Source organism: Hyperolius riggenbachi, chromosome 8, assembly GCF_040937935.1.
Source record: "Hyperolius riggenbachi isolate aHypRig1 chromosome 8, aHypRig1.pri, whole genome shotgun sequence".
NCBI classification, from domain to species: Eukaryota; Metazoa; Chordata; class Amphibia; order Anura; family Hyperoliidae; genus Hyperolius; species Hyperolius riggenbachi.
In genome coordinates, this window is record NC_090653.1 from 245,699,169 (window position 1) to 245,725,782 (window position 26,614).

Genomic DNA, 26,614 nt, shown 5'->3' on the forward strand with positions numbered 1-26,614 from the left:
GGTATTGTTTAAAAGGAAATAAATATGGCAGCATCTGTATCCCTCTCATTACAGTTGCCCTTTAAAGAGAGTGTGAAGCCTAAAAAAAATACCTGTTTTTACTGGGCAGTCCTCTTCAGCAATAAGCCCATAGCTGAAACGCTGGATTCCCACGGCAGAACGATTAATACCCCCGAAATCCTGGGGCAAAATTCAGGGCTCCTTCCGGGTAGAGGCACAGCTGTACGCAGTAGCTCTACCTCTGCTCGCGTCAATCTCCACCGATCTCCGCCTCCTCCCGCCCCTCAGTAGTCTTTCACTGAGAAGGGCGGTGTTAGGAATATGGTCATGCCACTTCCTGCCTGCTGGTGGCAGCATCGTGTTGAACTCTGAACTTCCTTTATTCCACCAGCAGATGGCTCTAGAGACTTTGCAGGACCTGAACTTTCCTTGTTCCACCACTGGGTGGCTCTATGCTGGCTGGAGACAGCTCTGCCACTGCAAGGGTTGCTCTCTATGGACTTTGCTTGCCAATCATGCTGCAGGTGTGTCCTCCTTATTTAAGAGCCCTGCAAGGAGCAACCTTTGCCAGAACTTTGTGCTCGCTAGCTGGAGTATCTGGACAACCCTGGTTCTCTGGTATTCTGTATTTCTGTATCTGTTATCCTGTTACTGAACCTTGATTCTGTCTGACCTCGTTTACTGCCTGCTCCTTTTGTACCGTGATTGCTCGATTGTTGCCGACTTATGCTTTGTTCTGACTGTGATTTTGTGCCTGCCTTCTTGTACTGCGATTGGTGTATATATTGTATATATTTGTCCTGTGTATATGTGTATATATATCCTGTATATATTTAGTTAGATAGATAGATAGGGTTTTGGGGGTTTTGCACCTTGCTTTGGTTGTATGGTGTGTATGCATGTGGTGGTTGCGTTCTTGTATATAGTTGCCACCATATTCTCTGATTGCTGTACATAGTTGTTATGCATGCTGCTGCATTGAAATTGCATAATACTGTATGCACAATTGTAAATAAACCTTCCTGCATAGTATATTCCTGTCTCAGTGTCTGTGTTGCTGCAAACTGCAATCAATCTCAGTTTCTCCGTTCAGGCTCATGACAGGCGGGAGCGAGGCAGAGTTCGGCAGAGATTGATGTGAGCAGAGGCAGAGCTACAGCGCAAAGCTCTGTCTCCCCCGGACAGCAAAATACATGGCCTGGAAAGTCGTGGAACTTTGCCCCGGAATTTTGGGGGTATAAAGACATCGTTCTGCAGCGGGAATGCGGCATTTCAGCTATGGTCTGATTGCTAAAGAGGACTGCCCAGTAAAAAGAGGGTTTTTTTTAGGCTTGAGACTCTATTTAAACATACTACGCTATCTGGGCTCACATTGTCTCTGACTTTTTTCCTAAGGTGTCAAGGCACCCCATCTCCTTTCACTGCAACAAAAGAAGCAAGCTTTTTTTCTCAAGAAACATTTATTGAACAGTTAAAAATCTGCGTCCTAAAATTCAGAATAGCGTGTATGAAGATGGTAGCCTCCGTATTCCTTTCACTTCAACTTCCATTTAAAGAGAACCCGAGGTGGGTTTCTGACATGAATATTAGGACACAGAGGCTGGTTCTGCATACTGTCACCAGCCTCTGTGTCCCTACAGTGCACCCCCAGGCACCCCTGCGCTCTGCTGTCTCCCAATATAAAAGCTGCCACGCTAGCGACATGCAGCTTGTCGCTAGCTGGCTGTTTACCTTTGTGCTGCCATTCACCCGCCGCTCCCCCGTCTCCTGCATATCGCCGCTCCCCGCCTGCGTCCCTTCCCTCCCCGCCTCCGTAAGCTTCCTCCAATCGGCTTATGGAGACTGGGAGGGAAGGGAGCGGCGGGTGAATGGCAGCATAAAGAAAAAAAGCCAACTAGCGACAAGCTGCATGTAGCTAGCATGGTGGTTTTTATATTGGGAGACAGCAGAGCGCGGGGGGGCTGGGGGCGCGCTATATGGACACAGAGGCTGGTGATAGTATGCAGAACCAGCCTTTGTGTCCTGATATTCATGTCAGAAACCCACCTCGGGTTCTCTTTAAACAATCATACAGATTTTTACCTTGGAGGTTTGTAGAAGGCCAATCCTTGAAGTAAGCGTTCTCCATATTGATCAAGTTCTGCTTTGATCTGTGTCTAGAATTAAATAAATAGTTTTCACATTATCAAATAAAATAAAATGCAAATCAGTAATGGCAAAAAAAACATGATTTGCTTTAGTGAACTATAAAATACTATATTGCGCTTTTAAACTGACGTCATGCATTAAGGATCTTCCCTCGCCCTCTGCAGTGGAGCTCGTTTTTGTCTGTGTATAATGCTGGGAATACACAATGAGGTTTTTTAGATTTACTGTCCGATTGATTTTCCGAAAGTTTTTCCAGTCGTTTTTTTATTCACTTCTTTGAGAAATCAATCAGAAAAACGATTGAAAATCAGATTGGACCTGTCGGAAATTATCTGCCAAACCATCTATCCAAAAAATCTCATGGTTATTCCCAGCATAAGCTTGCTGTTTAGCTGATATTAGATAAATTGCATTTAAAGAGACACTGAAGCAAAAAAAAAAATGATAATGATTTTTATGTGTAGTACAGCTAAGAAATAAAATATTAGGAGCAGAGACATAAGTCTAATATTGTTTCCAGTACAGGAAGAGTTAAGAAACTCCAGTTATCTATGCAAAAGAGTCATTGAGTTCCATGACGTTCAAAGTCGCAGAGAGCTCTGTCTTCTGAAGCTTGTTATCTCAAGTGTCTGTCACTGTATTGTTTTTTTTTCTGAAGAGAACAAGTTCACTAGACTGCTCTGTAAAATCATTTAGAATGCTGAGTAGTGTGTAAACTGCAAATATTAGAGAATGATGCAATTTTATTAAAAAAAAACAAAAAACTATATAACAAAATAAAAATGAGAATATTTTCTTTGCTACTAATGTTCTAGTAATTATCCTTACAACACATACAATTCATTATATCATAATTTTTAGGACACACTGGCAACTGCACTACAAACACCATTTTTATAGGCTAAAATCTTCTCCAGAAGATAAGAGTAGGTTAATGGTTCCTGTGATTGAAACAACTCTAGGCTCATCCAACAGACCAAAAGATACCAGGAGCCCAATGGTGCAGAATCGAGTAAGATTCAGAAAAGCAAATGCTAATGATGTGTATATACTCACAACAATGGGTTGTAAATCCTTGCAACCACCATCAAACTAAAAAAAACATCACCTCTAAAATGGTACACAAAAAAACTTAAAACTGGAGTGGAGCCACTCAATACATACAGATAAACTAATACAGTTGTTGATCTCATAAACAGAGAGGTAATCTCACCTCTAGAAGAATTTGGACCAGTCTAATGAAAAAAAGGTCTTTTATTTGAGTAAACAAAAGTGGAGACGCATTTTGCGAGTGAAAAACAGAGGCGTTCATGCTTGCTGCACAGCCATAGCAGTTAAGGCACCTGTTTTTTCTGACCTGAGGAAGCGGGCAAGAACCCACGAAATGCGTTGTGTATTTTATGTGCTAAATAAAATACCTTTTTTTCATTAGTCTGGTCCAAATTATTCAACAGAGGTAAGATTTATAAGATCAACAGCTTTATTAGCCTATCTTCTATGGGAGCCTCCACCACGTTTTAAGTATCTTCTCCAGTAGCTCAGGTTCAGTCTCTCATTTATTGTTATTATTATTATTATTTAGTATTTATATAGCGCCGACATATTATGCAGCGCTGTACAGTGTATATATATGTATTGTCTTGTCGCTAACTGTCCCTCAAAGGAGCTCACAATCTAATCCCTACCATTGCCATATGTCTATATTATGTAGTGTAAGTACTGTAGTCTAGGGCCAATTGTTATGCATACAGTTGCAACGTACAAGGTTTTGTACACTAAGAATTATACTTTTTGCAGGGAACTGCTCTTGGCACCTTGCATCAATTATAAACATTTTGTGAGTATTACAATAGTCCCCTATTCACCTTTACTAATAGCGAAAAATCCAGGATAGAGCAAAAAAGTACTAAAGTCTACCAAGACAGAATTATATAGCAAGAGAAAAGAATACAAAAGAGAAAAAGTTTTTTTCTCCTTTAACTTTAAACTTTTAGTCATTTCTTCTAAATAGGTAGGGGGTAAAGAAAGGAACTCCCTTTACCTATTAACCTGTGAGAGGATGGACTTCTAGGGATTGTCTTATAATTAAAACCCAGGCTGTGGAGTCGGTACAAAAATCATCTAACTTCTCAGTTTATGAAACTACCGACTCCAAGTACCCAAAATGGCTCTGACTCCTTAGTCTAATACTTACCAGGGCTGTGGATATGGTACAAAAATCATCCAAATTTGACTCCTCAGTTTATGAAACCACTGACTCCCGACTCCAACTCCAGCTACCCAAAATTGCTCCGACTCCTCAACTCCGATTCCACAGCCCTGATTAAAACAGGATTCCAGAGTCCACTTGTGTATGCAGCTCTAGTTATTTCTAGAACTGAAGGCCCTCTGCGGACTCAACAAATGCAAAGTATAAACTTACCGAATCTTTCAAGGCTGTTTGGCCAAGCAGAACTGTCCAAAGCTCCCGGCTGCTTCTGCAAACACAAGTAAATATACAAAGAACATGAGATCCAAGGAACTGAGGTGATAAGGGCTACATGACCCTACACGATGCGCACGTTGCCTCCACCCCACAATTTTACCGAAAGCTTTCAAAAACACACACGCCAATGTGGCATTGCTTCACTTCTGGAGTCGCTTGATTTTGTTATATTATCCTCAGAAATTAATTAAGATGAAATGAGGCACTAGGCAAGATAGCACTTTTTTGTCCATCGCTGATGGTCACCTGGCTTTTTTAGGAAAATTTGGAGGGGACTAGCATCCACCAGGCCCTTAAGACTCTCTCCAGGCCCTAGGCAACTGCCAAGGTTTGTCTTGTGGATGATCCGGCTCTAATTATCCTGCATTGATTTTATGGATGCTGGATTATCTGCCTGATCATCTCTGTATTTATGAGTGCTTGAAAGAGGTCCCGTTGGGATCCGAAATACACTGGTTCCGTCTCTCTATGCTTTTTTTTATTGGATTGTTCATAATGGACTACCTGACTATATAAAGCAGCGTGCCACATGGATGAAGTAATTAGTGTTTACTATCTGTAATAAAATACTGTTGTGGTGCTTATTTGAAAATTGAGAGCGGTGCATTTCCAATTTATTTCGGAGGATTCGAGGACCAATGGAAAGGAAATTCAAAAATACTTTTGCCAGGGCACCTATCTTACCACTGCCACACTAATATGAATGGGACTCTGGCAAATATATCTGATTTTTCTGATCAGGCTCCCTATTGGTCCACTAATCTGTCCAATGCGTACCCTTCCTGCTGACAATGAGAATATTTTGTCTAGTGAAGCAGTAGGCACTAAATGAAAACATTAATTGTTCCAAAACTTGTACATATCATTCAGCACTAAGGCTCCCTGCAAACTGCATGCGATTCCGATTTTTAATCTTTTTTTACATCTGATTCCGATTTTTAATCATTGTGGCATGCTGCGTTTTTTTCTCCGTTTTTTTGTTGATTGTGTTCAGAGAAAATAGGAACTGAAAATCGGAAACGGAATCGCAAAACGGATTTGCAGTGTGCAGGGAGCCTTATAGTGTCTTCCAAAGATGTGCAAGCTACACATCATTATGTAATTATATAGCGCCGACATCTTCTGGAGCGCTGTACAGAGTATATTGTCTTGTCACTTAACTGTCGCTCAGAGGGGCTCACAATCTAATCCCTGCCATAGTCCGATGTCTATGTATGTATCGTAGTCTAGGGCCAATTTAGGGGGAAGCTAATTAACTTAACTGTATGTTTTTGGGATGTGGGAGGAGACCAGAGTGACCAGAGGAAACCCACACAGATATGGGGAGAACATACAAATTCCATGCAGATAAGAGTCCTGGCCGGGAGTCAAACCTGGGACCCAGCACCGCAAGGGTAGGGCATCCATGATTTCCCCCAAAAAGTAATATTTTCAACTGTCAGATCACAAGATGGTTTTCCATTTTGCCTCCTGTTTGTATATGGCTTCTAATTCACATGGTATAGTTTTAAAGATCCTATTCAGCCTTAACATTCAATGGATCGTCGTCTCATATAAAGTTATCATTATCTGCAGGGTCCTTTTCTTATGAATCACTCTCGGAACCCCGAGTCCACTGAACACATCTGCAAGGGGTGCAGACGTGTGCCATAGTGCTTCCTCTACTCGAGATAGAGAAGTGCCATCTCCCTTTGCTGGAAGCCCTCAGACATGGGGCTCCGAGAGTGATTCAAAAAATACCCGGAAGGTCATTATAATTGTCAGCTATCATTACCTTCTGGGTCTTTTTCTTCTGAATTACTGTATATGAGAAACGATCCATTGAATGTTTAATTTAGACCGAGTAGGCTATCTAACATTTGTTTGCAGCAATGGATATCGCCATCCCTATTTAAATGTGTTGTAGCACAAGCCTGATTTGTTATTACCACCCCAGATGCACTGGGAGTTGTGGTAAATCCTGACAAGAGTTTTGATAGTTATTTTCACTCCTGATGTACTGGGATTTGTAGAAAAGACATGTAGGATTTGCAGTAAGTTATCACTAGATATGTTAGGAGTGGTTATGACAATTACCAACCCAGATATACCGGTACTGGTAGTTGTTGTCAGGGCTGGTTCTTCCATAGGGTCAAACTGGGCAACTGCCAGGGCCCAAGCTCCTTAGGGGCCCCACAATAAGGGACTTTAGACTTCATAAGGTTTACTGTCTATACTGTACAAAATGGGAGCTAGTATGGTTGAGGTGAGCCAGCGTGACAGTCTAGAGGGGACAGTGCACACACAGCAATTTCTACAATTTGGAGACACTGGCCTGAATGCTCAGTCAGGGATTTTATCAGGGCTGTTAAGAAGCAAGCTGAACAGTAAAGAATGAAAAAGAGAGCAGGGTATGTGTTTTCTCTAATGTTCCCACTGATATATATGGTAAAATACATGAGGGTGCTTTGTCTCTGGTTAAATGCTGGGAATTGTACGTTATCACCATCTGTGATATACTGTGAGTTGTAGTAAGTTATTCCCACTTCTGAAATGCTAGGAGTTGTAGTAAGTTATTACCATCTGTGATATGCTAGGAGTTGTAGTAAATTATCTAATACACTGGGAGTTGTAAGTTATCATATCTGAAATGCTGGGAGTTGTAGTAAGTTATCACCAATCTGAAATGTTGGGGGTTGTAGTAAGTTATCACCATATCTGATACACTGGGAGATGTAAGTTATCACATCTGAAATGCTGGGAGTTCTATTAAGTTATCCCCACATCTGAAATGCTGGGAGTTCTATTAAGTTATCCCCACATCTGAAATGCTGGGGAGTTCTAGCAAGTTATCGCTTTCTGTGATATACTGGGAGTTGTAGTAAGTGATCCCATCTGAAGTGCTGAGGGTTGTGGTAAGTTATCACTTTGTGAAATACAGTAGAATCTTGTTATAGTAAACCTATAGCTATATAGTAAACTCAGTCCTCAGGTCCCTGCAAATGTGTTTGTGTGAATATACAATGTAATTGCAATTATGATATAGTTAATGATTTTCCCTGGTCCCTTGGAATCTAGTATGGATTCTACTGTACTGAGAGTTGTAGTAAGTGATCACATCTGAAATGCTGGGCGCTGAATTGTAGCAAGATATCATCTTCTGTGATGTTCTGAGAGTTGTAGTAAGTTATTACATTTTAAATGCAGGGGGTTGTAGTAAGTCATCACCTTCTGTGGTATACTGGGAGTTGTAGTACATTTTCACCACATCTGAAATGCTGGGGGTTTGTAGTAAGTTATCATTCAGTGGTATACTGGAATTTGTAGTAAAGTATCACCACATCTGAAATGCTGGGAGTTGTAAGTTATCACCTTCTGTGACATACTGGGAGTTGAAGTAAAATCATCACCCTATGCAATGCTGAGAGCTATAATACAGCCTGTTGGGAATTGTATTAAAGAGCAATATCAGCACACCTGCTGGGAGATTTGCACAGAGCTACATTGAAAGCTAATAGAGCCGCACAGCATGCTGGGAGTTATCATAGATTAAACTCTCGGAAATGAAGCCTTTTCCCGCCTTTTTGACGGATACCAGAAACAGCGGATGTCACCGCGCTCCCCTTCACCCTGGTTACCTCTCCTCCGGTCCCCCAGCGGCCGCCATCTTCTCTCTCCCTCTCTTCCACCCCCCTCCCCCGTTGAACACGTGACGAGAAGGCAGCGCGGATCCGCACGTCACGTGACCTCCCCAGCGCGAGCCGGGAGACACGCTGACCGCGACCGGAAACCGCGCGCTTCCGGGTGACGTCAGTACCTGTCAGCTGGTGGAAGCCCAAGATGGCGCTGTCCAAGGTGAAAATGCAAACGGGTGTGCGGCTGCAGGAGGGAGGCAGCGGGAGGGGTCTTTTCTCCGGAGTGCAATGCTGCTGAGGAGGCTTGACTGGCCCTCTCTTCCGTGCTGCAAGCTGAGGGTGCTTCCTATCTCTGCATCATTGTTGCTCTGTCACCATAGAGCAGCACATCTCCAGCTTCCACCCTTTGTGCTGACTGTTGCTTTGCAACCATCATCCATGTATTTGTATCACTACATCCTTGGGGTGGGGTGAGGGGATACAATGATGGAGTTGCCAAGAACTTTTTATGCTGCTGGTCATGAAGTTGCTGTCTGCCCACGAAATAGCCTAGCATATTATTATTATATATAGCACCAACATCTTCCGCAGTGCTGTACAGAGTATATTGTCTTGTCACTAACTGTCCCTTGGAGGAGCTCACAATCTAGTCCCTACCATAGTCATATCTATGTATGTCAGGGCAGAGGCAAGAGAGGCTCCAGCCTCAGGGTACACTGTTTGAGGGGGTGCACAACTCACTCAGCTATCATTCCCCTATTGTGTTTGAAGCAAAAAGAAAAATGGAAAAGGGGATACATGACAGTGGCTGCAAGCCAGATAACTAGAGATTAAAGTGTTGGGGGGCCCTGTGGCGCCTCTTACTTTAATAGAAATCAGTGTGTGGGATGGAGTGGTGCACATTGGTGTCTCAGCCTTGGGTGCTGGAGGACCTTGTCAAGGCTCTGATGCATGTATCATGTAGTGCATGTATCATAGTCTAGGAACAATTTAGGGGGAAGCCAATTAACTTATCTGTATGTTTTTGGGATGTGGGAGGAAACGAGTGCCCAGAGGACACCCACACAGACACAAGGAGAACATAAAAACTCCTTGCAGATGTTGACCTGGCTGGGATTTGAACAGGGGACCCAGCGCTGCAAGGCGAGAGCGCTAACCACTATGCCGCCATGCTAGCATATAGCATCAAATTTGCCTACATGCATTGGCAAATGCATAGGTGGGGGGGATAGTAAAGTCAATGGGATGTAGGTTAGTTTGACGATGTAGGCTATTTTATTGGAGCACTGGTTCATATGGACGTTTGAATGCTGTTGTTCTGTCGCTAGAAATGGCCGGTCGTGTTTAGCACTAATATGCTTGAGGTGGTCTAATCCCAGCAGGAAACCTCATGGATACATTTTGCTAACGTGATTGATTGCACCCTCTAGAACTTTTAGGTTTCGGATAGGTAGTAAAAATAACTGCGCCCACACTATTTGGCCAATTCCAATGCTTCGGGTTGTAGAGGGTGCTGTGATTGCTGAACTGTTGCCTATGAGGTTTCCTGCTGGGTCACCTCAACAATACTAGCGCCTCATGTTTTTGTGAAGTTTTTGAAAGGGCTGATTCACGCTGCATGAGCTTTTTAAGCACTAGTGATTTTAAAAGCTCTTGCTAATTCAATGCTGTGGGGGATTTTTACAAAATCACACCGCTCCAGTGAGAACACACACACAGGATTACATTAGGAAGAGCTTTTAAAATCAAAGCTCTTGTAGTGTGAACCAGGCCAAAGAGTTTCAATGTGCTTAGAGGAGATAGGATAAATGACAAGCTTGGCGGTTGCAAGTGATTGGCAACTGTTGCAAGCTTTTCACCTCTTCGTTAGCAAAGTGCTGTGAGACATTGCATTCTACGTCACGGGATGACATGAGGGATCTACCTGGTGGCTGCACCACTTTCACCGTCGGCTGAACAACCACTTCCATTCATTCAAATGGAGAAGCAGTCGATCTCTTTTCGAACAGGGCATTCAACGGCCAAAAAAACTAACGTTCTCATCCTTAACTGGCCCTTTACAGGATGAGATAAGAGTTGTGTATGTATATGTATACATATATATTTATTACCAATCCTACTTAGAACTTGCCTCTGTTACAGATGTCTGTTTTTCACTGTAAAGGCTAGTTAAATTAGTGCTATATAAACAGGGCTGTGGAGTCGGAGCAATTTTGGGTACCTGGAGTTGGAGTCAGTCAGTGGTTTCATAAACTAAGGAGTCGGGTTATTTTCGTACCAAATCCACAGCCCTGGTAAGTAGTAGACTAAGAAGTAGAGGAGTCGGAGTCTGGGCCATTTTGGGTACCTGGAGTTGGGGTCTGTGGTTTCAAACTGAGGAGTCGGATGATTTCTGTACCGACTCCACAGCCCTGATATAAATCACGGCCTGTCTACAGTTAGATGAAGTAAAGGTGGCCACATGTACATAGATTGGCAAATGATATTGTAAAAAGATGAATTCCTCTCTGTTTGGATTTTGATAAGACCGTCAATTCTTACAACATGTGGCACATCGATTTTCAGTAGATTTCAGCAGGAATCTATTGACAGTCGATCAAATTGCAGTGCTGAGTGTGTTGGTGAGAATAGAGATAATTGTGATAGCATCACTGCACTTTTGAAATATCAATCATGATTTTCATTGTGAATGGAAATGGGATTGGAGCTGGTTCACTAACACAACTATTTCTTGACTGTTGGCTAATTGATCCTCATCTAGTGCCTTTTGATTTTCTAACTTCAGGGAAACTGGTGGCAGGGGTGACTTGGTGGAGGGGGCACCACATTGTAGGATTTTCTTGGTGGTTCTGATATGTTCTTCTGGGGTGGAAGTATGAGAGGAAACAGCCAGACTGTCATTCAACCTTCTTCTCCTTCACTATTGAAGGCCCAGGCATGGGGTGGCATTATGACCTCAAAGGCAAGCAGTCCACCGGCCCGCCCCCATGAAGCTGAGGAAACCAGTAGGTGAGCATGTGGGGAGGGGTACATGTTTAAGTTAATTGGGTGGGGGGGGGGGGGGGCAGGAAGGAGAATACAAAAATGTATCCCTTTAATTAGATTTTGAAAGTGACCCCAAGGTGAAAATAGACTGACAAAATAAGCATTTGGGTGTAGTATGGTTGAGGTGACCCAGCGGGAAACCTCATAGAGAAATTCTGCTAGCCTGACTGCTTGCTGTTTTGACAGTTCTCCAATGATGGCACCTTCTACAACAGGGCTTCCGAACCCTGTCCCCAAGTACCACCAACAGTGCTTGCGTGAACTCCACAGAGGTAGTAAATCAGCCCTGCTGAGACACTAATTACCTCACCAGTGAATGTTTGTTGTTTTCTGCAAAACATGCATTGTTGGTGGTACTTGAAGACAGGGTTGGGAAGCCCTGCTCTACAATGTTCAGGGTCGTTATAGTAATACTAAAGCCCACACTTTTTGGCCAAATACAATGCATATTATACTTACGTTGAACCCTTTTATTGTGTTTTAGGATTGATCACCACCTCTTCATATGAGGATCATGCAAAGCAGAGGAGACGTTAATAGACTCGGGGAAGAGTGACGCTGCTTTGTAAACGTGAGGACGCACCTGGATTGCCGGCAAGATGGTGAACAAACTGCTGCTGGCAGAGTCCCTTGTGGTTTTCTGCATTGTTCTCAGCATTCACTCGGTGGTCTGGGATCGCTTTTCTTGGTGTGCCCTAGCTTTGGCTGTGCAGGCTTTCTACGTGCAGCACAAATGGGACCGTTTGCTACAGTCCGGTGGAGCCGTGTTTCACTACCGATCGTCTGCCAACAGTGGCCTCCTTCCAGCTAGTATGGTCATTCCTCTGCTAGGGATTGTGATGAGGGAGAGGTGCAAGGCGTCTGGTAATGTCTATTTCGAAAGGTTTGGTGTGGTTGTATCTGCCACTGGAATGGCCCTGGCATGTTTCCTCTCAATAATTGCACTGGGTATTACCAAACCTGTGCCAAAAAACACCTGCATAGTGTCTGGAGCTGCTGGGTGTGCCATACTATATACTATGAAGAATTCTCTGACAGTGTCAGAAGTCATTGAAGTTCTGGAGGTCCTCCTCATTTTTGTGTACCTTAGCATGATTGTTCTTTACCTGCTGCCGAGATGCTTTACTCCAGGAGAAGCATTGATTGTCCTTGGAGGGCTTAGCTTCGCTCTAAACCAGCTTATCAAGCGCTCTTTGAATGCAGTGGGTGGCAAAGGAGATCCTATGGATTACCTCCTTCTGGTGACCCTGGTAGCTTTGGTCCTCCTTGGGATTATATTTGCCTCTTTATTCTTCTTCATGGACTCTTCTACATGGACCTCCTCATTATTTTTCTACTTGATGACCGCTGTTTTAGGTCTTGGGGTTTTTATGCCCTGGCTGCAGTACCTTATCAGGAGACATCCGCTCTTCTGGCTGGTGGAATTCCTGATCCAAAGCCAAACGCGACTCTATCTCCTTGGCTTTTGGACATTCCTCTTTCTTACTGCCTGTGTAGTTGTTTTATACCAGAATTCAAAAAGATCTACAGACTCCAAAAAGCCACAGGTAACCACCATAACTCGCAAGTATTTTCACTTTCTTGCAGTGGCCACGTACATTCCAGGACTCCTCTATGATCGCCCACTACTTTACGTGGCTTCCGTGGCTTGCTTAGCAGTTTTTGTGTTACTGGAGTATGTGCGCTACTTCCGCATCAAGCCATTTGGACAGACATTACGGACACTGCTGACGCTATTCTTGGATGAGCGAGATAGCGGCCCACTGATTTTAACACACATTTACCTTCTTCTGGGGATGTCTCTGCCAGTCTGGCTCTTTCCAAGGCTCTGCTCAGCTTCCCTCTCTGGTCCTTCTATGTTGCTACCTTACTGTGGGGTCCTGGCAGTGGGAATTGGTGACACAATAGCCTCGGTTTGTGGCAGTGCCATGGGGGAGATACATTGGCCAGGCACCAAGAAGACCTTTGAGGGGACCATCATGTCTGTATTTGCTCAGATGATTGCAGTGGCTCTCATCCTTATCTTTGACAGCAGTGTAAACATTAACAGTGGTTATATGTGGATAGTGGGATCCATCACTTTGGTGTCATTTTTGGAAGCTTTCACCACCCAGATCGACAACTTGATTCTGCCTCTTTACTTACATATACTGTTTATGCTATAAGGAACCTAGAACTCCACTCTTCCTCTGGAAGTGAAAGAAGAGCCCTGACCAAAATTGGTATTTTGGTTGCATTCAATTGGGTGCTGATTGGCTAAACTGTCCATTAGATCTCCTAAACTCTCTCAGGCTTCAACAGCAAGAGCTGTTCACAGTAAACTGCTATTTTGATCAAACATCAAGAGAGCCTGACTCCTTTTGTGGCAGTCACTAATATCCCATGAATTAAAAAACATCCAAAGGGAAGAGCAATATCTTCTCTTAAAGGACAACTATCACAAAAAATTGTAACATTTACAATACATACAAATGTACATGTATTAGAGGCTAAAATGCACTATACATTTTTCATAGGTCACTGTCAGTTACAGTAGGTAGTTAAAAATCTGATTTTGGGCTAGTCCATTTTCTTTTGGGGTATTCTCAGCTATTTACTTACTTACAAAAGCACTTGCTGAAGTACAGTTGCTCAGCCCAACTACCCAAAATAGTGTACAAGTGAATAGGGAAGCTGGCTGACATCTTTGTATCGATCCTTTCCAGGAAGTTCTTTTGTAAAGGTAATACTGAGACTCCCCCATGAGGAGATGGACCAGTCCAAAATCTGTGTGCTCTGTCAGCTTTTTACTGCCTACTCTAAGCAACAGCAACATCGGAAAAAGGTAATTTATAATGCATTTTAATCTAGGGGAAATGTACATTTTATATATTTGTATTTTAAATGTACATTTATTTTGAGATAGTGGCCCCTTTAAGGGTACTCGGGGTATGAGACTTACAGAAGCTGCCATATTTACTTCCTTTTAAACAATACCAGTTGCCTGGCAGTCCTGCTGATCTTTCTGGTCAGTAGTGTCTAAATCACACACCTGAAACAAGCAAGCCACTAATCTTGTCAGATTTGTCATATACATATGATCTGCATGCTTGTTTAGGCTCTGTGGCTTAAAGTATAAAGGTGCGTACACACATGCGACTATAGTCGTTTCTAACGATCGTTCCCCGATCTTTACCAACGACGATCGTTACAAAAAACGAACCACCGACTATTAAGGCAAACGACGAACGAGCCAAATCGCTACAAAAGAAAGTTCTGTCTCGGCGGATTTTAACCAACGACGATCGTTTGCAAAAGTAGTACATCGTTGGAAACGGTCGTTCGTACTAGGCTTGACATGCGCATTTCACTATTTCTCTGTGAAACTTCTCATTTTTATGCGCAGGCGCAATAGTTGCTTTACGTGATGTAACGTTCGTTCTAACGATCAGATCGTTACACACCTTTTAAAACTATCTTTACTTAGGTCGTTCTCTCATCAATTAAAAGTTTGTTCGTCGTTCTCAACGAACGATCGTTGTCGCATGTGTGTACGTAGCATTAGAGGCAGAGAGTCAGCAGGACAGCCAGGCAATATGCATTATTTAAAATGAAATAAACATGTCAGCCTCCATATACTCTCTCTTCGTTTCCCTTTATTGGGAGCTCGAAAGAAAGCACAGGGTGGAGTCTGATTTTGTGAGAGAGAAGTCTGTGGGTGGTTCATCCCAAACCAGCCTCTGCTGCAGTTGAAATACGGTAAAATCCACTTGATGTAAACTTCAAGGGACCTGGCCAAGTAGTTTACTATATCAGAAGTTTACTATATCAGAATGTGTCATACATTATTTATGTTGGGGACTGAGTTTACTATAGCCAGAAGTTTACTAGATCAGAGATTCCACTGTAGTGTTTTTGTGGATTTCCGCATTGACATATGGATGGAAGTGTGTGTTGTGTATATGAGCAGTCTGTGATTAAACAGAAAATGCTGCTGCATGAAGGACATATCTCCCCTTAAGGTGAAGTGATGCCACTTAAAAAAACAAACAAAAAAAAAAAAAAACAATAATTTGAGCAGCTCTTGGTGTGCAAACAGAGAAAATAGCACCTCTTTAACCCCCTTACATTTGCAAGCTCTCCTAACTGATCTCCATAAACCAAAGGCCTCTTTTCCACGAGCAGCTGACAGGTGGGGAATTCACCACCTGTCAGCTGCTCCTGTCTACCGGCCAGGTACTTGCTAGCACTCAGCACGGCCAGCGGACAGGCGCCCCCCCCCCCCCCCACGGACATCTGAGCATGGCAGCAGACGTGCTTAGACGCAACATAAGACGGTGTTCTGCTGTATGGTAACACTGCCCATGATTGTCATTCAGGTGTGTAACGATTGTGGAATCGTCTCCGTGGTCAGCGCACCAGACGTGCGCTGATGCGGCGGATTTCCTCCACAAGCGTATTATTGAGGACACCCAGGCTAGGTGCTATGCACCTGCAGAGGGAAATTCCTGTCGGCAGGTGGAGCTGTGGAGTGCAGAGGAACAGCTCCTCTGCCCTACCACACACGCCAGACAGGAATTGTATGAAGGGAAGAAACGCAATCGCAAGAGAAGCGATTAAGAGTGAGCACAGAGACAGATTGTGTGTGTGTGCATAAAATTAGTCGCCAACCCGCGACTGTGCACACACCACAGCAGATAAGAAGCAGGAACGCGATCGCGAGAGGTGCGATCGCCAGACGTGACACAAGGTTACAGCAAGGCGGAGCACGAGGGTAGCAAAGGCACAGCAAATCATACAAAGAGAAAGATAAAGAAAATAACAAATGCTAGCTGAACGCGAACACCGCACTCATTCGCAACAGTGCACGCGTTTGTGCGCGGTCTCCGCGTGTTACGCACAACAGAGACAAGCACGCCTAACTAACCAAAGACAAACACGAAACAGAGAACGCGAGCGCTTGCTTAACGGTTACCTCACCGAGCCTACAGCAAGCGTTTCGAATCAGACAAGACAGACACACGAAAACAGGGACAAGCGACAGAAGGATCCCCAGCGCTAGCGAAAAGTGGCTAGCGCGATCCCAGAAGACAGAACAGAAGGATCCCCAGCGCTAGCGAAAAGTGGCTAGCGCGATCCCAGGAGACAGAACAGATGAGGTAGGCAGAAACAACCGCTCTTCCAACCTACACTCCAGACTCAATCAGAAGGATCCACAGCCGCTAACGCTAGGGCTTGTACGATCCAAACACAAGACAGACGGAACAGGCAAAACAGATAATACAACCTGACTGGGCTAGAAGGGGAGCCTAAAGCAACCCCCAGGAATTAACTATACTAGATAGCAATGGCTGACACTCCAGCAGTGTCCATCAGGAACAGACCATGGAAGGGAAATGTCCAGCAAAGCATTCTGGGAGCAGAATGCTTTTATAGTGCCAGTCATCAAAAGAAGGCAGGTAACGGATTTGCATGACTAATGTATGCAAATCCCTCAGCAACACAAGCTGCACAACTGACAGAAGGTCTCCTTTCCAGAGTCCTGCAGCAAGCAAACCTAAACCATGGTCAAAAGGCTGCCTGCCTGTGCAGGCAGCTGAGCGGATTCTCACAAGGTGCAATTAAAATGTAGATGAATAGCAGCGGTTGTAACACCCCGTGTGCCAAGCACTGACACACGGGGTGTTACAACCGCTGCTATTCATCTGCATTTCAATTGCACCTGAATGACAATCGTGGGCAGCAAACGGGATGCTTAAAGAGGAACTCCAGTGAAAATAGTTTAATATAAAAAGGTGCTTAATTTTTACAATAATTATGTATACATGATTTAGTCAGAGTTTGCTCATTGTAAAATCTTTCCTCTCCCAGATTCACATTCTGACATGTATTACATGGTGACATTGTTACTGTGGGCAGATTATGTAGCTGTTCTGGCTTTAACAGACAGCTATAAACAGCCATTTCCTGTGTGTGTCATTGTTACATTGTGGCAGTTTGCCCAGAGTACCGTACGGTACCAGAGCCTCTTGTGGGAGGGGTTTCAGCACAAAATCAGTCATACAGCGCCCCCTGATGGTCTGTTTGTGAAAATCATTATATTTTTCATGTAAAAGTGGGTATCAGCTACTGATTGGGATAAAGTTCAATTCTTGGTCGGAGTTTCTCTTTAACTGCTCAACAAACAAGCAGTTCAGACGTCCGTGGACAAGAGCCTTTTCGATGGTACTAAGGGATGTCAAGCATGTGTTCGGTTTTTGTCTTTGTGCAGTAAATTACCCATACTGTAAGACAGGGCTGATCTGTACTCTTAAGACTTACTCCAATATACTTTGAGCTAGTATAGTTTAGGTGACCCAGCAAGAAAGTCCATAGGGAAATTCGACTAACGTGATTGGGTGGACAGCACCCTCTGGAACTCCTAGGTTTCAGATAGGTTGTAGTAATAATAGGCCCGCACTATTCGGCCAATTAGAATACTTCATGTTGTAGACGTTGCTGTGATTGGAGAATTGTTCCCTATGGATTTTTGTTGTGCTTGGAGAATTGTTCCCTATGGATTTACTAGCTGGCTAACCTAAACCATAGCAGTTCCATGTACTTTACCATATTTGCAAAAGTTTTTTCCCGCACATCCTTTTATGAATCGACCCAATGTATTCCAGCATAAAGGCTTGTACACACGTCATACTGAAGCTAACGATGGGTCCGTCGGGTTTTCAGCAGACAGTACAGCGTGTGTACAGTCTGTCGGCGGACTGATAAGGCTGTTTCTGAGCGATCCGGCGTGGGGGGGGGGGGGGCAGCGATGTGGGACAGCAGACCAACGGGGTAAGCTTCAATAGGATCCTGAGGCTTCCCTCTCTTTAGGTAAGTATATGGTGTTGTGTACACGAGCTTTGGCTCGGGTACGCTTTAGGTACTTCCGTTTTGACACAAACTTTGGCTCGGGTTCACTTTAATCTGGCTATGCTTGTGTCCTGCTGTTCTAACCCTCCTCCAGATTAGGCTTTAGCCTCATGTATCTCATTGTTTTTTTACTGTTATCAATTGTTGCCACAGTTACACCAGTTTACAAGAAAGGTGCCCTTGGTCCACTTTCTGAGCTATCCAAGTCCATCAAATAGACAAAGCAATGGATCTGCACCACCTGTGCTAAATCAGTGTGCTGCTAATGGCCTCAACATTCAGTGGTGCTAATCTTTTTTGGGCCTCTGTGGGGTACTGGTGCTATCCATTAAAGACACGTCTCATGGAAATTACAGATGTGTTTATTCACACAAACAAGTCTACAGTAGTGAAAATTTCAGACTTTTGCCGTTTACACTGAAGCCCTACATCTTAGCATTTGAGACCTTGATCTCTTTTTGATGAGTCTTATATGGAAATGTTGTTTTGTATGTTGCTGCTGTTTTGTCATTTATCAAGTACCCTTGAGGATTTAACTCTCGTGAACTATATCACTTATGCTGCTCTCTTTAAATTTTTGGGGCTTCTCCTTTCCCTCAAATATGTTTTATCATTATAATGGTACTAAACAGCTGTAAGCTAATTGCTGGGTGTTCCTTCCTTTGCATTTTATAACTCCCTTATTGGTTTCCGTTCAGGTAACATACTGTATATACTCGTGTATAAGCCTAATTTTTCAACAACAAAAAATGTGCTGAAGTGTTACCTTTTAGGCATATATGCGAGTCGGTGGAGCAGAACGGATGGTGGAGCAGGTTTTGTTACTGGCTTTGGAGTGTAAGGATCTTGCACTAGTGATCCTGCTTTTACCAGCTTGCGCCCTGTTGTTTCCGTACCCCTCCCCCCCCATCCCCTGCAACGTCGTGTGCAGAGTGTGCTGCTCAAGAATAGCTTGTGGAAGGGAGCGTGTCAGCAGTGCAATGATTGGGGATTCTTCCTGTGTGGCAATCAATGTCTCATATCTATGATGCCATCTAGTGGCTTCTTGTGACACAGCTGTATGATCCTGGGGCACACCTGGCTATTGGAGGGGGAATGACTTGTACTGGGGGAACATCTGGTTGCTGTGGAGGGGGCTATATTAGGGAGGAGACTTATACATGAGTCAATCACTTTTTCCTGGTTTCTGATGGAAAAATTGGTACCTCGGCTTATACTCGGGTCGGCTTATATACAAGTACTGTAAATACAGTACATTCAGACATAATCACCATCTTTACTTATCATGTCACAAAAAAACCCTTTTTTAGCTTTAGTTAGAGAGAGGGAGGGGTTATTTGTTAGCCTGGATTTCCATCGTGAAGACTTTCCCAGCTACAAATAAGCAGGGAATTTTCCCAAATGGGCCAGGACTATCAAAATGTTCTCTTGCCTCACTGAATGGGGAAAGGGGTAGATAATTTACCTTTTTATACATTCTGTGATAAGTGAACAGGAAGTAGAGTATGCTCCAATAGGACATAAAGTGGACTTTATCTTACCACACTGAACTGAAAATATATTTGTATTAAGATCGAGGCAAATTGCCTTTTTTTTTCACTGCCTTATGTGTTTACATTAAGAGGTTCTTTAAGGATACCCGAACTGACATATGACATGATGAGATAGACATGAGTATGTACAGTGCCTACCACACAAATAACTAGGCTATGTTCCTTTTTTTTCTTTCTCTGCCTGAAAGAGTTAAATATCAGGTATGCAAATGGCTGACTCAGTCCTGATTCAGACAGGAAGTGACTACAGTGTGACCCTCACTGATAAGAAATTCCAACTATAAAACACTTTCCTAGAAGAAAATGGCTTCTGAGAGCAAGAAAGAGGTAAGAAAGGGGAATTTCTTATCAGTGAGGGTCACACTGTAGTCACTTCCTGTCTGAGTCAGGACTGAGTCAGCCACTTGCATACCTGATATTTAACTCTTTCAGGCAGAGAAAGAAAAAAAGGAACACGGCCTAGTTATTTGTGTGCTAGGCACTGTACATACACATGTCTATCTCATCATGTCACATGTCACCTCGGGTATCCTTTAAGCATCAGGGATCCATTTGTGTTTAAGGATAACCCTTTGTTCCTTTTAGCTATAATGCAAATACTATGCTCTGCTTGTTCTTTGAGGGAGGGGTGTCTGGCAGCTGGCTAGAGGGAGAGTTTAAAAGTTTTGCAGTTGCTAACGTTTGAAGTATGAACTATTTTGAAGTTACGTTGTGATTCAATGGAACTTAATAGAGTTCTCTGGAAGGCTATTGACACACTATGAGCGCTTTCTGAGTGCTTTTCTGACCATCAGCGCTTTCTGAAAAAAATGTAAAATGCTCCCATTGACTTGCATTAATATCGCAGTAAAATTGCCAGGATTGCAATTTTACTGCAATTTCCATGCAAGTCAATAGGAGCATTTAAAAAAAGACGCTCAAAGCGCTGAAGGTCAGAAAAGCGCTTAGGTCTACAGCCTAAGGCTGAGTTCAGTTGTTAGGGTGATTTATAGTGGATGGTTCAACACCCCCCCCCCCCCCCCCCCCCCCCCCGGCAGTATAATTATTTACAAATTTTAGGGTCTTTTTAAAACATTCAGACCATAAAATCAGGGGAACCTAGCAGTCCTAGAGGGCGCTGTCCACCCAATCACCTTAGCAGAATTTCCCTGAGGTTTCCTGGTGGGTCCCCTAAACTAGATTAGTGCTGGTTTAACCACCTTTAAACCGCTGTTAGTGAATTAAACAATAATGAAAAAATACACACACACACACTTAGAGTGAAGCATGGTTGAGGGTAATCCGTAGCATGAGAAGTAGTTGTGAGGGCAGCTTAAGCCTCCTTGAAGCAAACGTGTTGTATATTCCGCCAGCACTTCATGTCTGAAACGGTCTTAAGGTATGTACAGACAACAAACCTTTAGTGAAAATGATCATTGCTGTCAGTGTTTCTTTTCATGCATTACCAATTTTTTGAGCAAGCAGACGAACTGGGCTTTTTTCAGCTGATTGCTTTGTCCCCAGATTGTTCGGGTGCCTCCCACTTCTCCGCACTCTTCACTCTCCATAGGACAGTACATGTAGCTCAGCCAGTACAAACTGTGCATGCACTGTTAATGAGCAGCTGACTTTCAATCAATCATGGTTGATTGGATGCCCAAAATCCCTGTAAAGTGTTGTACCTTGAATTTATGTTTGAATAGTGTTCTTTGGATAGGTACTTTCTCGGAGTTTGATTAGTATTTTGTCTCAGCCTCTGAGCCACTGATGTAGTTCAAAACAGCATTGAAAAAACACACTATACTAGAACTGGCTAATGCAAAGCAGGAAGAATTCAAGCACAAGTTAAGACACTAGTTTTGTTTAGTGAATATTCTTTAGACTGTATCATAATATATCCTAACACATTTTTTGTTTTAGTAAAAAAAATGTTATTACTTGACTTCCTGTGCTAATAACAGATACTTCTTGGTTGAAGTAAACAGTGGTCTATGAGCAGTCCAATGATTACTCACATAAGGTAGTCAGGGAGAAGCTGGGAGGGGTCTTTCATGGTGGATCCCATCTAACCCCTCTCTGGGCTCCATAGCAGGGAGCAGAGGTGGGCTATGGAAGAAACTCCTCCTGTGCTGGCAGCTCTATACTTTGTGCATAGATCCCTGGGTCATGTGACTTTTCCAAAGGGAACTTATCTGAAACAGCTGCATCAAATGGGAAACTGTGTACTAATGGTACTATGGTATTCACCCTTACTAACCATGAGAAATACGGGAGGGTGAACTAGGGATTGAACAGTGCTCCATAGGCTCTCATTCACAGTTCCAAAGTACTTCAGAAAACCAGGGCTGTGGAGTCTGAGTTGGAGTCAGTGGTTTAATAAACTGAGGAGTTGGATAATTTTTGTGCTGACTCCACTGCCCTGCAGAAAACTTTTCTCCACAGAGTCCAAAGCAATAATAAAACTCTGGAGTTTTACTCCCAGTACTATGGCTAATATAAGACAACAGCAGTGTTCTCCCCAGGCTCTTTTAGCCGGTTGCCCCACTTGGCTAGTTTTGGTGAGCCACCCGGCTGTCATCGTCTCACCTCCTCCTCTGCTGTCAGCAGACTTGTGCAGAGAAGCACCTGCCCTGCATTCTCTCATCTTGCCCCACCCGGCTACTTTTTCATGCCATCCGGCTCGAAAAAAGTTCTGGGGAGACCACTGAACAGCAAAGTTTGAAAAAAAAAAAAAAAAAAGTGATGTTTTGTTTCAGATGGACTTTCTTATTGATGATTTCTCTGATTTTGTTGTCTTTTTAACATGTTAAGTATTAAGATATATACAATATCTGTAAAAAGTATTGCAATTCTTCATAATTCCTCAGCATGTGTATAAAATTCACAAGCACAAAATAAACCATATTTGCACTATAAAGAACACTTTTGTGAAACGTGTCTCCCTGGTTTGTATTTATTGGTATGTACAGCAGAGCTGGATCATCCTCAAGGTAATCCTATGCAGTTGCTTATGGCCCCGAGAGATCTAGAAGCCTGGTGGATGCTAGCCCTCACCAGATCTTACTAGAAAAAGCCAGGTGATCATCAGCGGTGGGCAAAAACTATCTTGCCTAGAGCCCCATTTAATCTTAATCCATTTCTGAGTGTTGCGTATGCCAGGACTATGTTACAGAAACCTGTGTAATTCCTCTTTCAGTTTTAACAAACTACTGTACTATTTAACTCAATGGAAATGTCTGCCTGTAATCTGTTTCCTCCTTTCTGAAGGTGCTTAGTCCTACACGCACGAGTACTGACATTCACAGGGATTGGGACTTGATCCCTCTGGTGACCGTTCAAGCCTGAGGTCTGTACATATGTGCTGCTGGATTACAGTCTAGTAACTGTTGCTATGGCGTGGGGAGGAGCAACAGAGTGGGTGGGGTGAGGAAGCCACCAGCCAACATACACATGCTAGTTTCTCGGCCACCATACCAGAGAACCATCTAGCGTGTTTGAGGCTTTTTATGATTAAGATTTGCCTGCTAACACCAGTTAAAGCCCAACTAAACATTAAAGTGGCAAAGGGGAGGGGGGGATGGGTACATGCAGAATGTAGAGTGAAGGGGTAAAGCAACTCACCTGTCCAGGACCCAGCAATGCATGTCACCAATCTTCCTCCTATGCTTCCTGGTCTTCAATTGTTCCACTGGCATCTGTCATCACATGATGATGGCTACCTATACAAGGGGGGGGGAGGGGTAGTATTACCGTTTAATATATTTAGACATCCCCTGCTAACTATACAGGGGATGCTACCACTGGGCACCTAATACTGGAGACCTATCAATTAGTGGTGGTGGGGGTACAGCCTCCTGCTAACTATACAGCGGATGCTACCACTGGACACCTAATGGTGTGTACACACTTGAAAGATATCAGACCAATTTTACCACCTTCCATGTAGTATGAGAGCCATACTCTACACAGTCTATTCTATAGAGCTGCACTCCCCATCAGATAAAAACTCTTTGCAAGATGCTGTACACATTCAAAAGATCGGTATCTGCAAAATATCTGTTCCTGCAAAAGATCCATTCCTGCAAAATGCATTCATAGTCTATGATATCTGCAGATCTTCTTACACACCTTGTTTAACAGACATTCATCTGCAGATCAGATCCACCAGGATGGATTTTCAGATCTGCAGATGAAGTCTGTTAAACAAGGTGTGTATGAGGATCTGCAGATATAGACTATGAATGCATTTTGCAGGAACGGATCTTTTGCAGATACTGTTATTTTGAATGTGTACAGCATCTTTGTGTGCAGCATCTTGCAAAGAATTTTATCTGATGGGGAGTTCAGCTCCATAGAAAAGACTGTATAGAGTATGGCTCTCATACTACATGGAAGGTGGTAAAATTGGTCTAAGATCTTTCATTTATCTTTCAAGTGGGTACACACCATTATACTGGAGACCTCTCTGGAACCTATCAATTAGTGGTGGTGGGGCAGCCTCCTGCTAACTATACAGGGAATGTATCACTGGACACCTAATACTGGCGGCTTCTCTAAAAGCTACCAGTTAGTGGTGGGAGGGATTTTACAACTGAGTTCTGGGTTGGGGGTCAGCTTTCACTCACTCAACCTCCTTGCCGGTTATCCCGAGCTCGGGGTAACCTGCGCAGGAGGATTTCTCAGGCCCCACTGGGCCGATTTGCATTTTTTTTTGTATTGCACGCAGCTAGCACTTTGCTAGCTGCGTGCATATTTCGATCGCCCTGCCGCCCCCCCCCCCCCCCCTCCATCCCCCTTGCGCAGCCTGGCCAATCAGTGCCAGGCAGCGCTAAGGGGTGGATCGGGATTCCCAATGATGTCGGTGATGTCATCCCACCCCGTCGCCATGGCGACGGGGGAAGCACAGCAGGAAATCCCGTTCTGAACGGTATTTCCTGCTTGCAAAGATCGCCGGCGGCGATCGAAGTAGGTAGGGGGATGCCGCTTGTCAGCGGCTATCATGTAGCGAGCCCTGGGCTTGCTACATGATTTAAAAAAAAAAAAAATTTAAAAGTGCTGCGCCGCCCTCTTGCTGTCAGAATTGGAACGGCAAGGGGGTTAAAGGAAACCTAAACTGAGAAGGATATGGATTTTTCCTTTTAAAATAATACCAGTTGCCTGACTCTCCTGCTGATCCTGTGTCCTTAATACTTTTAGCCACAGCCCCTGAACAAGCATGCAGATCAGGTACGCTGACTGAGGTCAGACTGGATTAGCTGCATGTTTGAGGTGTGGGATTCAGCCACCATTGCAGCCAAAGAGATCAGCAGGAGTGCCAAGCAACTGGTTTTGTTTAAAAGGAAACATCCATTTCCCTCTCAGTTTAGGTTCCCTTTAACCTCAGCTATCTATCCCAGAAGCTACCGTTTTTCTGACAAACCCCAACCACACAGCAGCAGGCAACAGAGAGTGATGACATAATCAGGGCACAGGCCTATTTGATTTACAAGCCATTTAGGCTAAGTCGACAGCAGAGACCAAATCGAACTGTTTGCTGAACCAGAGATCAATGGGCAAACAGCATCCCAAAGGACCTTATGCTAGGTACACACGTTACGTTTTTCCGCTCGGTGTCTGTCATCTGCTGCAATAGACATCATGATTACCGGGAGGGACACATCAGCTTGTACACTGCATACATTGTGTCCATACACATTGCAGGTGTGGTCCGGACCTACAGTCGCCTTCACTGTTGCATACAACAGTCTGAGTAGGAAATGAAACACTTGTGGTCATTACCATCAGGCCTTTGCTATGCCAGAGTGTTCAGTCTAACAGAATTTGTAATAATCACATTAAGGGCTGGTGGTTCTGAAGCGGTTTTTAAGACGCTTACAGGGGGAAAACTGCTTGGCTAATGAAAGTGAATGGGATGGTGCACACCAGAGCGGGGTCAATTTTTCCACAAACGCAAACTCGGGCTGCAGCATTTTTTAAATTTCTGAGGCATTTCAGCCTCAATGTTAAAGTATAGGAAAGTGGAAAACAGCTCTGAAAAACGCTAGATCAGAGTGGTTTTCCAGGCGTTTTTGTTACAGAAGCTGTTCAATAACAGCTTTTACTGTAACAATATTTGTAATCTGCTACACAAAAACGCTCTAAAAAACGCTAGGCATGTTTAGAAAATCTCCATGCCTAGAATTGCTCTGAAATCTGCTCCAAAAACCTCTAGTGTTTTGCAGATCTGCTAGAGGTTTTTGGTGTGCACTGGGCCTAACTGAAGTTTCCAAGTACACCTAATAAATATAGTCTGAAAAGAAAAATGGAAGAAACCAAGAGATGGCCACTTCTATTTCAGAAGGCGTCATCCCACACTTGTACTATAATGTTTACAGAAGAACTGTGCTCTAATACTGTATATGTTCTGCAATCCCATTATACCATTAGGAGGAACTTTTTACCAGGGATTGAACTTCATCCCAATCAGTAGCTAAAACCTTCTTTCCCACAAGAAATCTTTACCTTTTCTCAAATACATCTGGGGGAGGGGGATCTGTATGGCTGATATTGTGGTGAAACCCCTCCCACAGTGTGATGTCATGGCCCGTGCTCCTGACAGTTTGCTGTCTGTGAACCTCATCAGTGGGAAATAACGGATTTTTCCAACTGCCAAGTCAGCAATATCTCCCTCTGTGCATAGAACTCTCAGTAACAAACATTCTGCACAGATCACCTGGCAGAACTAAAGATGTCAGCACCAGTGATACATTTCAGGATGTAAATCTGAGAGAGGAAAGATTTTACAATCGGCAAACACTGACTAAATCCTCTATAAATTAATATTTTTAAAAAATAATCAATTGTATTCATTGTTTTCACTACAGTTCCTCTTTAACAACAACAAGAGCATTCTGAGATAAATA

The 26,614-nt window shown here is 43.5% G+C and overlaps 2 protein-coding genes across 3 annotated transcripts in view; one reads left to right on the forward strand and one right to left on the reverse strand.

Moving 5' to 3' along the window:
• NUP188 (nucleoporin 188) overlaps positions 1 to 8,342 on the reverse strand; it is a 132,201-nt gene extending 123,859 nt beyond the window's left edge. For both annotated transcript variants that reach the window (XM_068248499.1, XM_068248498.1), the window contains exons 1-3: positions 8,251 to 8,342; positions 4,571 to 4,625; positions 2,083 to 2,156 (exon numbers count right to left, since the gene is read on the reverse strand). In XM_068248499.1, coding sequence (XP_068104600.1) covers positions 2,083 to 2,156; positions 4,571 to 4,625; positions 8,251 to 8,279 — 158 coding nt within the window. In that variant the 5' untranslated portion in view covers positions 8,280 to 8,342. The remainder of the gene's footprint in view (positions 1 to 2,082; positions 2,157 to 4,570; positions 4,626 to 8,250) is intronic.
• An 84-nt stretch (positions 8,343 to 8,426) lies between these two features.
• Positions 8,427 to 15,461, forward strand: DOLK (dolichol kinase). Its single transcript, XM_068249804.1, has 2 exons — positions 8,427 to 8,467; positions 11,777 to 15,461. Exon 2 carries the CDS (start codon positions 11,892 to 11,894, stop codon positions 13,455 to 13,457), a length of 1,566 nt encoding a protein of 521 aa, XP_068105905.1. The 5' UTR covers positions 8,427 to 8,467; positions 11,777 to 11,891; the 3' UTR covers positions 13,458 to 15,461.
• Positions 15,462 to 26,614: the final 11,153 nt, after the last annotated feature.